The sequence below is a fragment of the Balaenoptera ricei genome, chromosome 1 (assembly GCF_028023285.1).
Source record: "Balaenoptera ricei isolate mBalRic1 chromosome 1, mBalRic1.hap2, whole genome shotgun sequence".
Classification (NCBI taxonomy): Eukaryota; Metazoa; Chordata; class Mammalia; order Artiodactyla; family Balaenopteridae; genus Balaenoptera; species Balaenoptera ricei.
In genome coordinates this window covers 29,022,430-29,038,340 of record NC_082639.1, presented here as the reverse complement: position 1 = coordinate 29,038,340, position 15,911 = coordinate 29,022,430, and the positions used below count along the sequence as shown (strand labels likewise).

At 34.8% G+C, this 15,911-nt stretch overlaps 1 protein-coding gene across 4 annotated transcripts in view; it reads right to left on the bottom strand.

Annotated features, from left to right (window-relative positions):
• LOC132348931 (protein argonaute-3) overlaps window positions 1-15,911 on the bottom strand; it is a 118,824-nt gene that overhangs the window by 32,089 nt on the left and 70,824 nt on the right. For all 4 annotated transcript variants that reach the window (XM_059896916.1, XM_059896926.1, XM_059896936.1 and 1 more), the window contains 6 exons: window positions 13,209-13,296; window positions 12,934-13,081; window positions 12,387-12,506; window positions 6,903-7,025; window positions 6,437-6,570; window positions 3,024-3,208 (listed from right to left, as the gene is read on the bottom strand). In XM_059896916.1, coding sequence (XP_059752899.1) covers window positions 3,024-3,208; window positions 6,437-6,570; window positions 6,903-7,025; window positions 12,387-12,506; window positions 12,934-13,081; window positions 13,209-13,296 — 798 coding nt within the window. The remainder of the gene's footprint in view (window positions 1-3,023; window positions 3,209-6,436; window positions 6,571-6,902; window positions 7,026-12,386; window positions 12,507-12,933; window positions 13,082-13,208; window positions 13,297-15,911) is intronic.

Below are 15,911 nucleotides of genomic sequence, written 5' to 3'. Positions count from 1 at the left end.
CGCCGCAACTAGAGAAAGCCCTTGCACAGAAACGAAGATCCAACACAGCCAAAAATAATTAAATAAATAATAAAATAAATTTAAAAAAAAAGATATACAGATGGCAAATAAGCACATGAAAAGGTGCTCTCTCCCTCTCTCTCTCTCTACTTTTTTGGCCAAGCCACGCAGTATGCAGGATCTCAGTTCCCCAACTAGGGATTGAACTCGTGCCCTCTGCAGTGGAAGCGCAGGGTCTTAACCACTGGACCGCCAGGGAAGTCCCGTGCTCAATATTGTGTTATTAACGAACTGCAAATTAAAATTACAATAAAATACTACTACATGCCTATTAGAATTGCTAAAATCCAAAAAACTGACAATACCAAATGCTGAAGAGGATGTAGAGCAATAGGCACTCTCATTCACTGCTGATGGGAATACAAAATGGTACAGTCACTTTTTGGCAGTCTTATCATTTGATACAGCAGTTGTGCTCCTGGTTATGTACCAAATTGAGTTAGAAACTTATGTTCACACAAAAACCTGCACATGAATGTTTGAGCAGTATTATTCATAACTGCCCAAAACTGGAAGCAATCAAGATGTCCCTCAACAGGTACATGTATAACAAACTGTAGTACAACCACACAATGCAATATTAAATATTATTCAGCATTAAAAAGAAATGACTTTATCAAGCCACAAAAAGACATGGTGGAATCTTAAATATTTCTAACTGAAAGTGGCCAATCAGAAAAGGGGACATACCATATGACTCCAACTATATAACATTTTAGAAAAGGCAAAACTGTAGAGACATAAAAAGCCCAGTGGTTGTCAGGGCTTTAAGGAGATGGAGGGAGAGATGAGTAAGTGGAGCACAGGGGATTTTTAGACCAGTGAAACTATTCTTTGATACTGTCATAGTACATACGTGACATTATGGATTTGTCAAAACCCATAGACCTGTACACGTAAAGAGTAAACTTTAATGTAAACTGTGGACAATATGTTAGTAATAATTTATCAATACTGGTTCATTAAGTGTACCACTCTAATACAAAATGTTAAAAATAGGGAAATCTGTGTACAGGGGAAGGAAGGCATATAGGAACTCTCTATAATATCTGCTCAATTTTTCTGTAAATCTAAAACTGTTCTAAAAAATAAAATCTATTAATTAGAAAAATCACTCACTGAATCACTGAGTGAAGCAGTGTAGAAAACGGACTGAAAGTGAACTAGAGGGAATGAAGGCAAGAATATCAGCTTGGAGGCTATGGTAATATCAACTTTCTCTCCCATCAACAGTGTATGAGAATGTATATTTATTCATGCCTTTGCCAAAAATGGGTATTATCATTGTTGGTGAAAAATAATTTATTCTAGTTCATATTTCTTTAATGACTAATGAGGCTCAGCATCTTTTCACTGATAATTGACCATTTGCATTTCTTTTTTATGTCCTTTGTCTTTTTCAGTTGTTTGTTGTTACCTTGATTTACAAATTCTTTGAGTTTAACACCTTCTGTATTCTATCACAACTTAAAAAATATCTTTTGAATTTTATAACCATCATTTTTTTTATAACCATCATTTTTAATCACTGCATAGTATTTCACCAACATACAACGTACTCACTGTTTAAAACCAGTTCTTAGTAGTTTTTCAATGTCACAGATATCATTATGAAAATTTTGTGCATAGTGATTTTTCTACATTATGAATTCTTTTCTTTGAACATATTTTTGGAATGGGAAATACTGAACTGTTGACTGCAAGCACATTTTTATACTTTCTATGAAAGGATATTATCAATTTATACTGCCATCAGCAATATATTAAAATACTAGATTCACTGCATACTCACAATCACTAGGTAGTACAGTATTTAAATATATTTGCTAATTTAGTAGCATAAAAATTTTCCTTTTATTAATTTGTACTTTTCTTTATTGGTGAAAACCAACATTTTCTCAAATATTTACTTGTTTTTTCTTGAGAAATTTTGGTTTATATTCTTTGCTCATTAATGTAGGAGAATATAAAAATTTTTTCCTTTGAATGCAATAACAAATCCATATGAATATTTTAACTAATAATAAACTAGCCCTTTGCTGTCTCCATTTGCTGCAAATATTTTTCATGTTCTATGGTTTCCTTTTAATTTTAGTTATATAACTGTGATGTATGGAAAACTTAATTTTTATGCAGTCAGATCTAACGATTTTCTTATGTGAATTCCATCATTTTAAGCTTAAATAATTATACTCCATTCAGTAGTTTGGAAATTATAATTTCTTTGTGTTTTTCCATGTTTCAATGATTTATACTTAACATATTAATCTCATAAACTTTAACTCGTTTACAATAATAAGAGCTAACATTTATTGAGCATTCACTATATGACAGGTGCTATCATAGACCCAGTTTACACATGTAAATTTATTTAATCCTTACAACTACCTTCTATGGGTTAGGTATTTGTAGTATCCCAATTTCATAGATGAGGAAACTCAGGCTTTGTGTGGTTAAGTAATTCAGGTAGTATCACACAGGTAGTATACCTGGCAAAACCTGGGTATTAAGCAGCACAGTCTGACTCCAGAGCCTGTGCTTTTAACCGCTACATTATACTGATACTCAAGTTATCTCAATGACATTTTTAATAAATAATTCTTCTCTTAATCATTGTTTTGTAATGCTTCCTTTACTGAAATTCTTTTCACAGGGTCTCAGACTATTTAGTTTGCTCTCCAGATTTGTCTTTTTAGTAACAATACATGGTTTTAAATACTATAGCTATAAAATATATTTTAATGTTTGAAAGTTTTAGGATATGTGTTAGCATAATTCTAAAAGGAATATTTTTTTCTTGGCCGCACCGTGCGGTAAGCAGGATCTTAGATCCCCAACCAGGGACTGAACCCATACCCTCTGCATTGGGAGTGCGGAGTCTTAACCACTGGACTGCCAGGTAAGTCCCTAAAAGGAAGACTGAGTACTTGAGGAAAAATGCAATCTTAATACAATATCCTTACCATACACTGGTGTCTTCCCTGGCAGGATGACAATAATGAGCTGTAGCCCAGAGTACGTGTTCTTGAGATGCCGGAACATGGGCTCCACGCTGTCTGCCCCCTGCGCATATTTGCAGAAGCAAGGCTGGCCCTGGATGGGCATCCCTGCATCTTTAGAAATCTTCCGCAGCTGGTCCGTGAAACCCCTAGAAGGAGAAATCACTAAAAATAAAACCTTTGTCTAGTCAGCAACACCTACAAAGTAGTAATGGAAAGTTTGGGAAGGGAATGGAGAATGATGCAAAGATTTGTGTGCTCCATATAAGAAGAGGTCACCAGACTACTGATGTTAAGGGCAATGGTGGGTCAGTAATCTATTTTGCAAACTAAGAACACTACTGTACAGTTATGTGGCATTTTGTAGTTCACAAAGGACATTAGTAATAGAGTATGCTGGTTAAGAGCTCAGCTCTACAGGTTCCAGTTCTAGTTCTGTTACTTACTAGCTATGGAATTTTAGGCAAATTTTTTCAGTTTCTCTCATCTGTAAAATGACCACTTTCAATACAGGGTTGGTGTGAAGATTAAATGAGATAATACATGTGAAGCACTTAGCACACTGCCCAAGACATGGTATAAAAGCTTGATAAATTTAAGCTATTATACATTTTCTAATTTGATCCTGACAAGATTCATAAGAAAGTGGTAGGTAAGGTATTACTGCCATTTTATAAATCAGGAAACAGTTTCAGGGACATTAAGTATTTGACCAAGGTCAAATGCTTATTAGACAAATGGCAAGAGTAAGAACTATGACCTAGTCCAGAATTTCTTTCTGCAATAATACCTATCTGACACTAGGATAGCAGGAAAGATTCTGTCCTCAGAAAAGATTAAAAAAAACAAGAAAACATTTAAAAAGAAATGAGGCAGACAGCACTTTAATGTACTTTTATCCGCAGTGAATAAACAAAAGACTAATAATTTCTTATTTAAACAAAATTCTGCACTTAGTCTAGAATAAATAAGTAATAATGTTGGGGTTTAACAATCACTTTACTTGTTTTTAAAACAAATACGGTCCTAAGTCAAGGATCTGAGTGATCTTTGCGCAAAAACACTGATTCCCTCAGGACAGAGATGAAGTTTGTAGAAATTCCCTTCTCCTTTTCCTTATTAGTATTTAATTCAAGAAAGTATGAAGTTGAATATTTTCAGTTAGTCTGAACAAGAGCCATAAGCCCAATGATTATGAGACTTCTATCAAGCCATGAATAACAAATGTAAAATGAAAAGAATAACTCGAAGCTTGAAAAACAGTTGGAGGTGTTTTCTTTGGTCTCTGGAGGTCAAGTAAGATAATAGCAGCATTGTCTTTAACTGTCCTCATGACATTTTACTTGAAAGCCAGGGGATAAAAACTATACTAAAAAATATACTAAGTGAACCTTAAGACATAAGATTTGGAGCTAATAAAAAGGAGTGAACAGAATTAAATAGAAAATAATTTTTCTCACATGAAGGAGGCAAATTCTTTTTTTTTTTTTTTTTTTATGAGACATACTCTTAGCACACAATCCAGCAGTCATACTCCTTGCAATTCACCCAAATGCATTCAAAACTTATGTCCACACAAAAACCTGTACACAGATGTTTATAACAGCTTTGTTTTTTTTTTTTTAATTTTTATTTATTTATTTATTTATTTATGGCTGTGTTGGGTCTTCGTTTCTGTGCGAGGGCTTTCTCTAGTTGCGGCAAGTGGGGGCCATTCTTCATCGCGGCGCGCGGGCCTCTCACTATCGCGGCCTCTCTTGTTACGGAGCACAGGCTCCAGACGCGCAGGCTCAGTAATTGTGGCTCACGGGCCCAGTTGCTCCGCAGCATGTGGGATCTTCCCAGACCAGGGCTCGAACCCGTGTCCCCTGCATTGGCAGGCGGATTCTCAACCACTGCGCCACCAGGGAAGCCCAGGAGGCAAATTCTGAATTGACTTGGGGTAAACTGGTCTCTACGTCACTCAAGAACTATTCATTATGGGCATATTTTATAGGATCTGTTAGTGGAGACTTAAATTAGACCATAATCGTTTTCTTAGGGAAATTAGATTCCAGAGGGGAGATAAGAAACTTACACAGATAATTGTAATTCTATTTTATACAGGAAGTGACAAGTACAAATGGAGAGGATATTGATAAACTACTATGTTTACTACTATGGATTATTTCCAGCATCACAAATCACAGAAGACTGGCTATTATTTAGAAATGCAGAGATAGGAAGGAGGCATTTTCAGTAAAGAGCAGCATGAGTGGAAATGGAAAAAAAATACCAGACAGTTAGAGGGCATACAGTACTCAGTTTCTTTGTCCAGAATATATGAAAATGGAGAAAGGACTTAAGAGGCAAATGAAAACTTTTTAATATTATACTGATTTTTAATGTTATTCTTTGTCAAAGAGAAACCTGAAAGTTTTAGAGTGGAGGTAGTCACAAGTGGAGCTGGTGCTCTTTTCACAGTAGCACAACTCCTCAAACAATAGTAACAGCAGAAGCCCTTGAGACTGCCAATGCCCCAAAGATTAGAGAGTCCCAAAGGAGAGGGCATAGAGGAGAAAGGAAGCCAAAGTGATAAAAAGAAACCATGAAAGCAAGAATGGAGAGAATGTCAGGAAGGTAGTCAATTGTATCTAATGCTGCACAAATTTTGAGGAAAAATAATGGCTGAGAAGAGACCATTAGAATTGATAAGCACAAAGATACTGAAGATCTTCCAGTAACCAGTTTCAGCAGACCACTAAGATTTCAAGGAAGGAGAGAGAATGGAAGCCTGGAAGCCTTAAGTCAGGTAAAATGAAAAATGAAGATTTTGGGGGTCTGTTTTAAATTTAAACAGAAGATTGTTGAGGGAAAGAATCTGGAGAAGAGGAAAAGTAGTGGAGATGCAGGTCAAATTTTGGAAAGTAAGGAAGTGAAAATGAGAAGTAAAATGACTCTTTCAAAGAACTCAATTGAGAAATAAGGATGTTATTTAATCCTCATTCAGTAAATAGGTACTATTATCTCTATTTTTAAAAGGTGAAAACTGAAGCATAATGAGATTAAATAAATTATCCATGGTAGTAAGACTAGGAAGTGGCAAACCTGAGAATTATATCTAATCTGTTCGCCATCAAAAGCCAATGGTACTCCTGCTACACCACATAAGCTAGTCTATGAGCATGCTTGTAAGAATGAATCAGTGACTTAGATATGACCAACAAATTCAGGAATCTTCATCAAAGTAATGAGAAGAAACATTTTTAAAGGTTCAGTGATTAAATATACTTCATATTGAGGCAACACTGGTTAGAATATTAGCTGAGTAATTTAAAACTGAAGTACAAAATTTAAACACAAAATGGTCCCAAAGTGAAACTAATGACAAGCCTTACTTCAATATTTCTTCTCTGCACTGCCTCTGTGTGGCAAAACAAGCTATAGCCCACATTTTGATTTCAACTCCTGTGTGGAACTGTTTCCCTCGCATGTCCCATACTCCGTGGCTTGGTGTTGCTACTGTCCGATTCTACAGAGAAAGAGAAATAATAAGGCAAAAATGAACAAACATTTAATATATACCTTATTTGAATGAGCTGAAAATAAGCATTTCAAATTGCTGAACTGATATATATCTGATATTCTACATGCAATAGGCTGTTCTAAATCAATATTTTGTATTTTTATCATAGAAAAACAAAAGTTCTACTAAGTTCAAGCAAAGACACTGATCTTGAAACAAACAAACAAAATTGTTGGAACAATAAAACACTTTTTAAATTCCAGACTTAGCTAGGGAGCCCTTCTCTCCATACACAGAAACTGTATGATTATAATTTAAAAACTATCAAGAGGTTTTACCCGGCCACCATACTGGAGCATAGGTGCTGGAAGTACACGTCCGGTTACATGGGCCATTTCATCCCGAACTTTAAATTGAAACTCCTGAACAAATGGATCTGTTTCATAATTTGCACTTCTTACCTAACAACAGAAAAAGTTTGTAGTTACTTTCAAAATTCCCCCAAATTCCCTGCTTTAGAACCCTCTAATGTTTTTTCTTCACTGTGTCAACAATGTTTTATAATACTGACAGGTGTAGATAATGGTACCCTCACTATAGAGCAGAGAATCTTAACTTGGGGACCACAGATCATGAGTGGACTGTAGGAAGTCTGTGAACCTCCTGATAATTTACAGAACATTTAAATGTATTAGGTTGCATAATAAGAAATTTCAACTATTTACGATTCATGAAAATGGTAACTTTATATGATTAAGCCTCATATACTTTGGGAGGGTGGTTGAGAGACTGCAAGAGAAATATAAGGTTGGCCAAAAAGTTCGTATGGGTTTTCCCCTAATATCTTTTTTTTTTTTTTTTTTTTTTTTTGAGGACAATGTTGGCTGTGGGTTTGTCATATATGGCCTTTATTATGTTGAGGTAGGTCCCCTCTATGCCCACTTTCTGGAGAGTTTTTATCAGAAATGGGTGTTGAATTTTGTCAAAAGCTTTTTCTGCATCTATTGAGATGATCATATGGTTTTTATTCTTCAATTTGTTAATATGGTTTATCACATTGATTGATTTGCGTATATTGAAGAATCCTTGCATCCCTGGGATAAATCCCACTTGATGGTGGTGTATGATCCTTTTAATGTGTTGTTGGATTCTGTTTGCTAGTATTTTGTTGAGGATTTTTGCATCTATATTCATCAGTGATATTGGTCTGTAATTTTCTTTTTTTGTAGTGTCTTTGTCTGGTTTTGGTATCAGGGTGATGGTGGCCTCATAGAATGAGTTTGGGAGTGTTCCTTCCTCTGCAATTTTTTGGAAGAGTTTGAGAAGGATGGGTGTTAGCTCTTCTCTAAATGTTTGATAGAATTCACCTGTGAAGCCATCTGGTCCTGGACTTTTGTTTGTTGGAAGATTTTTAATCACAGTTTCAATTTCATTACTTGTGATTGGTCTGTTCATATTTTCTGTTTCTTCCTGATTCAGTCTTGGAAGGTTATACCTTTCTAAGAATTTGTCCATTTCTTCCAGGTTGTCCATTTTATTGGCATAAAGTTGCTTGTAGTAGTCTCTTAGGATGCTTTGTATTTCTGCAGTGTCTGTTGTAACTTCTCCTTTTTCATTTCTGATTTTATTGATTTGAGTCCTCTCCCTCTTTTTCTTGATGAGTCTGGCTAATGGCTTATCAATTTTGTTTATCTTCTCAAAGAATCAACTTTTAGTTTTATTGATCTTTGCTATTGTTTTCTTTGTTTCTATTTCATTTATTTCTGCTCTGATCTTTATGATTTCTTTCCTTCTGCTAACTTTGGGTTTTGTTTGTTCTTCTTTCTCTAGTTTCTTTAGGTGTAAGGTTAGATTGTTTACTTGAGCTTTTTCTTGTTTCTTTAGGTAGGCTTGTATAGCTATAAACTTCCCTCTTAGAACTGCTTTTGCTGCATCCCATAGGTTTTGGGTCGTCGTGTTTTCATTGTCATTTGTCTCTAGGTATTTTTTTATTTCCTGTTTGATTTCTTCAGTGATCTCTTGGTTATTTAGTAACGTATTGTTTAGCCTCCATGTGTTTGTCTTTTTTACGTTTTTTTCCCTGTAATTCATTTCTAATCTCATAGCGTTGTGGTCAGAAAAGATGCTTGATATGATTTCAATTTTCTTAAATTTACTGAGGCTTGATTTGTGACCCAAGATGTGATCTATCCTGGAGAATGTTCCGTGCGCACTTGAGAAGAACGTGTAATCTGCTGTTTTTGGATGGAATGTCCTATATATATCAATTAAATCTAACTGGTCTATTGTGTCATTTAAAGCTTCTGTTTCCTTATTTATTTTCATTTTGGATGATCTGTCCATTGGTGTAAGTGAAGTGTTAAAGTCCCCCACTATTATTGTGTTACTGTCGATTTCCTCTTTTATAGCTGTTAGCAGTTGCCTTATGTATTGAGGTGCTCCTATGTTGGGTGCATATATATTTATAATTGTTATATCTTCTTCTTGGATTGATCCCTGGATCATTATGTAGTGTCCTTCCTTGTCTCTTGTAACATTCTTTATTTTAAAGTCTATTTTATCTGATATGAGTATAGCTACTCCAGCTTTCTTTTGATTTCCATTTGCATGGAATATGTTTTTCCATCCCCTCACTTTCAGTCTGTGTGTGTCCCTAGGTCTAAAGTGGGTCTCTTGTAGACAGCATATATATGGGTCTTGTTGTTGTATCCATTCAGCCAGTCTATGTCTTTTGGTTGGGGCATTTAATCCATTCACGTTTAAGGTAATTGTCGATATGTATGTTCCTATGACCATTTTCTTAATTGTTTTGGGTTTGTTTTTGTAGGTCCTTTTCTTCTCTTGTGTTTCCCACTTAGAGAAGTTCCTTTAGCATTTGTTGTAGAGCTGGTTTGGTGGTGCTGAATTCTCTTAGCTTTTGCTTGTCTGTAAAGCTTTTGATTTCTCCATCAAATCTAAATGAGATCCTTGCCGGGTAGAGTAATCTTGGTTGTAGGTTCTTCCCTTTCATCACTTTAAGTATATCATGCCACTCCCTTCTGGCTTGCAGAGTTTCTGCTGAGAAATCAGCTGTTAACCTTATGGGAGTTCCCTTGTATGTTATTTGTCGTTTTTCCCTTGCTGCTTTCAATAATTTTTCTTTGTCTTTAATTTTTGCCACTTTGATTACTATGTGTCTCGGCGTGTTTCTCCTTGAGTTTATTCTGTATGGGACTCTCTGCGCTTCCTGGACTTGGGTGGCTATTTCCTTTCCTATGTTAGGGAAGTTTTCGACTATAATCTCTTCAAATATTTTCTCTGGTCCTTTCTCTCTCTCTTCTCCTTCCGGGACCCCTATAATGCGAATGTTGTTGCGTTTAATGTTGTCCCAGAGGTCTCTTAGGCTGTCTTCATTTCTTTTCATTCTTTTTTCTTTAGTCTGTTCCGCAGCAGTGAATTCCACCATTCTGTCTTCCAGGTCACTTATCCGTTCTTCTGCCTCAGTTATTCTGCTATTGATTCCTTCTAGTGTAGTTTTCATTTCAGTTATTGTATTGGTCATCTCTGTTTGTTTGTTCTTTAATTCTTCTAGGTCTTTGTTAATCATTTCTTGCATCTTCTCAATCTTTGCCTCCATTCTTATTCCGAGGTCCTGGATCATCTTCACTATCATTATTCTGAATTCTTTTTCTGGAAGGTTGCCTATCTCCACTTCATTTAGTTGTTTTTCTGGGGTTTTTTCTTGTTCCTTCATCTGGTACATAGCCCTCTGCCTTTTCATCTTCTCTATCTTTCTGTAACTGTGGTTTTTGGTCCACAGGCTGCAGGATTGTAGTTTTTCTTGCTTCTGTTGTCTGCCCTCTGGTGGTTGAGGCTATCTCAGAGGCTTGATGGGAGCTCCCCTAATATCTTAATGAAAAACCCGAATGAACTTTTTGGCCAACCCAATACCTGACCTAAAAATGGTTAATTACTTCTAATTAGAGGATCTGGATATATACTATTGAAATTTATTTTATGCAGATCTCGACAGCAAATATCAATAATCCTAAGGCTTTTGTTCCTAATGGATTACAAGTTATACAAAATCTCCTTGAATATTTTCAGATAAAACACAGCACATTATAAAATTTACTTAAGAGATACACTTGAGACAGAAAAGAAAGCCAGTATGAGATACAGAGTATAATCTTTATGTAATATACCAATACATGCAAAGATAAAGAATTTATTGTAATTCAGTGTAGACTTGAATCTCAAAAGTGTAATTCATGCTCATAGTGTGCTATAATGTGTTTTTCAAAACATATTTACTTAGTCTCAGGATAAAGGTCAAACAAGGTTACAAAAAAAGGCAACGTTCAATTCTTTGAGTAACACTCTATTAAAAAACACTGTATAATCTAAATATGTAAAAAGAATCTCCCCACAATGTGCAGGAAAATTTGTTTTCTAAATTAGGCATCTAATTAATGCATCTAACTAATGTATCTTTTCTTCAAGCTTAAATGCCATTTTTTTCTGTAAGGTTACCATTAATAACAACAACTACTATTTACCAGGAGTTGCTAGGTGATGTGTTTGGTGCTAAATGTTTTATAATTAATTTTCACAATAACCTATGACTGTAAAGTAAGTCTTTTATAGTCTTTATTTTACAGAGGATAAAATTAAAGCTCAGTAAAGTTGAATGATTGGCCTAAAACCATATAGCTGAGCAAGTGATATATAATTTGAAACCATGTACATTCTGATTCTAGAGTTCCTACTCTCAATCACTGCACCAGCCTACCAGATGCTATAATTATAATAATACAATAATAGTAACAGTGAGTGAGTAAAGAAGTTAGACTTTGAACCCAGAGTCGTTAGATTCCAAAGCCTGTGCTTTCAATCACTGTACAATATCATCTCTCTGAACAGAAAAGCTGTAATAAATGAGTTAGAACTAGTTACTGAGATTTTATAGAGATAGTGAGAGGTTCTAGTCTCTTAAAGGTTTTAAAATTTTGTCATAGTAGATCAGAGAAAAATCCATGATGAGAACCAGCCTGTATTTTCCTAATTAAATATCATGTAATAACTTACTCTTTACAAACTGTAAGGGAAAAAAAGGTCTTTTTTTTTTTTTTTTTGGTAATTGCCTTACAAAATGAAAGAGCCAGTTCTGTAACCCTTTTCCAACAATCTCTAAAACTGCTTTTGAAAGTGTTATTAAGTTGTTTTGGGTAATGTTCTTATTTCTAGATTTTTTTCTCTTCACTTGGGCAATTTACATGGTATTCAAGAAGAGAGTAAGATAAGATCCAGTTGCCTTCATTTTTCATTTTGCCTTAATTCCGTCAGTTTTAAAAGTAGTATTGATGTCTCTTTTCTCCCCATTTAGAACAAGGAGACAGCTTAGAGATCCCATATGGCTGGAGCTGTCTTATATTTCTTTATTCATCCTGTACGGTTACCAGTGTTTACAATGGAGCTAAGCCATCCTACTTTGTGTGTTAAGACTCTCAACATTGCTAGTCATAAAACTTTGACTTTTCTTCCTTTTCTCTTCCTCTTTTAGGTGGAAGGTAAGAAGGTCCAGTTTGCTAAACTGAAACATTAGTTCTGAGAGTATCTGTTCTGAATCTAATTAAAGAGCTTGGGGTTAAATTAGAAGGATCTAACCCTTTTCATAGAATCCACTAAGATTCACCCCTAGAATACCACTAGATTACTTCCATAATCTCTTTTAATTCTGACAGCCCATGAAATGGTAATAAGGTATGAGTTGATAAGGACATGGTTCTTTAGAGCTCATCCTAATATGTTTTTAATTTTCATTTCTAGGATTAAGTACTAACCAATCTGCTAATTTCCTCTTGTCTATCTGGTGCAGATCTTGCTGTTGCTTTGATCATAGTGGAGGTTTGATTGTCCGTTAGCTTCTTGATACATCGTTGCCCTGCCACAATATTACAGACCTACAAATGGAAAAAAGTTTTGTACTAGATATACACATCTTTCTTAAAATTCTGAGTGCCAATTACATGTGAGATTAAATTTTAATATCTACTCCATTAAACCACTTCTGTTTAATATCATGTTAAGTAAAAAAGCAGTAAACAATACTGCTTTACAGTATGATTATAATTAGGTAAAATGTACACTGCATAAAAAGGCTGAAAAGAAGTGTACCAAAATGCTTACAGTGGTTACATTTAAAGTGGTAGGACTGTGGATGAATTTTTTCCCATATTATTTTATAGCTGAAAATTTAGAATAAAAGGAAATTTAAAAACAGTTCAGTCTCCAAAATAAATGTGAGAGTATGAAGTAAGTTATAGGTCATTAAAAACCCCAACAGAACGATGAATAAGAGGATATTAATAAGCAGCCTAAACACATTACTTCTAGTGGCAGATAGGTATGTTTCTGCTCCTGCCCCACTTGCAGACAGGGAAGGTGTGGGTACTTCAGCTGAAGAGTATACTTTTCTCTGAAATACTGTGCTACTGTTCTCTCCACAGTTTGGCCATTTTCTAACTGTAAAGGAAAGCTGGAAAAAAAAAATTACACACATTAATAACTCTTATCTCATTATGAGCCAGCAAAACTCCCAATCTACTAACTAGAGCAAGCTGCCTCACATCATCTCTGCTCTGACAAACACCAGCTTTTCTTACGTTTGATGACTGGCAGGCCTTCTTGTTACATTACAAACACGGTATTTCCGTCTCATTGTTCCACAATGAGTCACTTCAACCTTCAGACCTGTTCCCAACAAGAAAAACTGAGGTTATAGAACTGTCACACGTAAAATATTTATAACTATAAAGCCTGTTCACTACTATAAAAACTCAAATTCTAAACAGAAAATCTGTGATACAGGCAATGTGATATTAACAAAGGATTTTATATATAACATTGTTAACAACGGTTACAATCACGAGAGACCTAACTCCAAACCTTTTCCCTATTCTATCAAGCTATTAAAAAATAGTGTAAAATTTGCAAAGCCTGTATATCAAGGGATAAAGTTCTCCATTAATAAAAAACCCTGCTTATAATGCAGGTTTTTATGCTGGTCGAGGGAAGGAGCAAAGGGAGTTATGATAATTCTCAAGATGTTCTATAACCTTCAAAGTATGTGATATCTCATTTGCCCAGTAATCACATACTGACTGAAGATCATAATTTCATATAGCTGAAGAAGAAAGTCCTTCAAAGATTTTTAAAGTAGGAAGGAAAAAAAAAAAAAATTCCAGGCCCTTTTAACAGAAGTGGAGTGACAATTTCGTTGAAGGATAATATAGTGATACAGTTCTTTTACTACTATTAGAAATCAAATGCAACCAAAATAATTCCTAGAACAGGTAATCCAGACCTTCTTATGGAATCAATGATCCCTTTGAGAATCTGATGAAAGCAATAAATTCTCAGAAAAATGCAACATACACTTAATTTAGCATATGAATTTAGATGTTCGTGGATCCGTGCGTCCATTTGTGGACCCTAGGGGTTTGCGGATCCTAGGCCTGCTTTAGAAAGTGAAGCTGTGGGCTTTTAAAACACTGGCTGAAATTCTTTGGGATGAATTTTCCTATGCAGTGGTGTACAAAAGAATTTTCTGAGATGATGGATTGTTCTACATCTGTGCTAAAATCACCAGCAATATGTTACTGCACACATGAAATGTGGCTAGTGTGACTAAAAAACTAAAATTTTAATTTAACTTTAATAAATTAAAATTTAAACAGCTACATGTGGCTAGTGGATACTCCTGGAGCTACCTAGAGATGAGTTAACAAACAGATACAGTGGCTACTGGTCACAGATAAGCAACTCCATTTCTAAGGCCTATACTCCAAAGGAGGAAAATCTAAAAAAGGGTAGATGGAGGACAACTTTTAGTTCCCTGATAGTATTTACGGTTAAACTTTTGTATTATTTTCCTTTTATATCTGTGTATCCTATAGTGCAGAGGTTCTCAACCAGAGGTGACTCTGACCTTCAGGGAAGGTTTGGTAATGTCTGCAGACATTTTTGATTGTTATGACTGGGGGTGCTACTGGCATCTAATACATGCTAGATTTTGGAATGCTTGGATCCAGGGATGCTGCTAAATTATACTGCAATGCACAGGACAGCACTACCTCCCATCCCCGACCACAACAAAGAATTATCCAGCCCAAAATATCAATAGTGCCAAGGTTGAGAAACCCTGATACAGTATAACTTATTTTTGTATCTACTAACTGCAGAACCAAACACAAAGTTCAATCATAGTAATATTTTCTTATGACATATCAGCATAAATTAAGATGTTAAATGGACACAGTGTTACCATACCAGATTGGTATGAGATTTTCTTAAGAACTACTCCTAATTGAATCAGTGAGAAATAGGTTTTATTAGTAACTACCTTTATAAAACTAAAATGTCAGATCAATTAGAGCATTTACTATGCCTCTATAAATAAGACTAGAAAATACTACCAAGAGAAGGCCTTTTAAGAAGGAAACACCAACAATATGAAGTAAGCAAGATATAAAAATATTGTTTAGGGGGAAAACACGATAGAAAAATTTAAAACAAATTTCTGTTATCTATACCACTTAGCAATTTGTTTTCAAATCTTCCCCTTGAATTAAAAAAAATTATCAGTAAGGTTCTACAAGCCTACTAAATAAGTTTTTATCAAAAATAAAATTGATGTAAAGCAACTATACTCCAATAAAAATTAATAAAAAGTAAAATAAAATAATACTCTTACACACATATGGTACTTTTACCATAAACTTCCTCCAATATTTCTGCTATTTAACGATGATGAATTACTGCACAAAGAAACCACCCTAAAGTTACCATTAAATATTTAGGAAAAAGTTCAACTAGAACCAAATAATATTGTACTAGGAAATCTATTCATTATAGCACACTTTGTATCACTATTTAACAATTTTCATCAAATTCCTCATGCTAACTAAAAATTAAACCCAAATACATAATACAAAACATGTAACTTTGATTCTCTTGTGTAGCTGAGGTAGGAATACATGACGTACTTTAAAGAGTCCTCTTTAAAAAAAAAAGCCTTCTTGACTTTGAATGGAGGAAAAAATCATCAGTATGTCAGTTAGATCCAACTCAGATTTTTCTACCCCAAATCTACAGTCATAGGTGCCTAAGGATTAGATCCAAATCCAGGGGTTAGCAAAAAGCTGAAATTTTAAAAAATGGACTAGATAATTCTCTGCCCAGGTCCCTCCCCAAACCCTCCATCCAACAAAAAATGTTTTTGGCTTTAATAAATCAAATATTTAACCTATAAACTTGGCTTTACCTTCACTATAACATCAACTTTATAATGCTTTCTAGTCATTTTT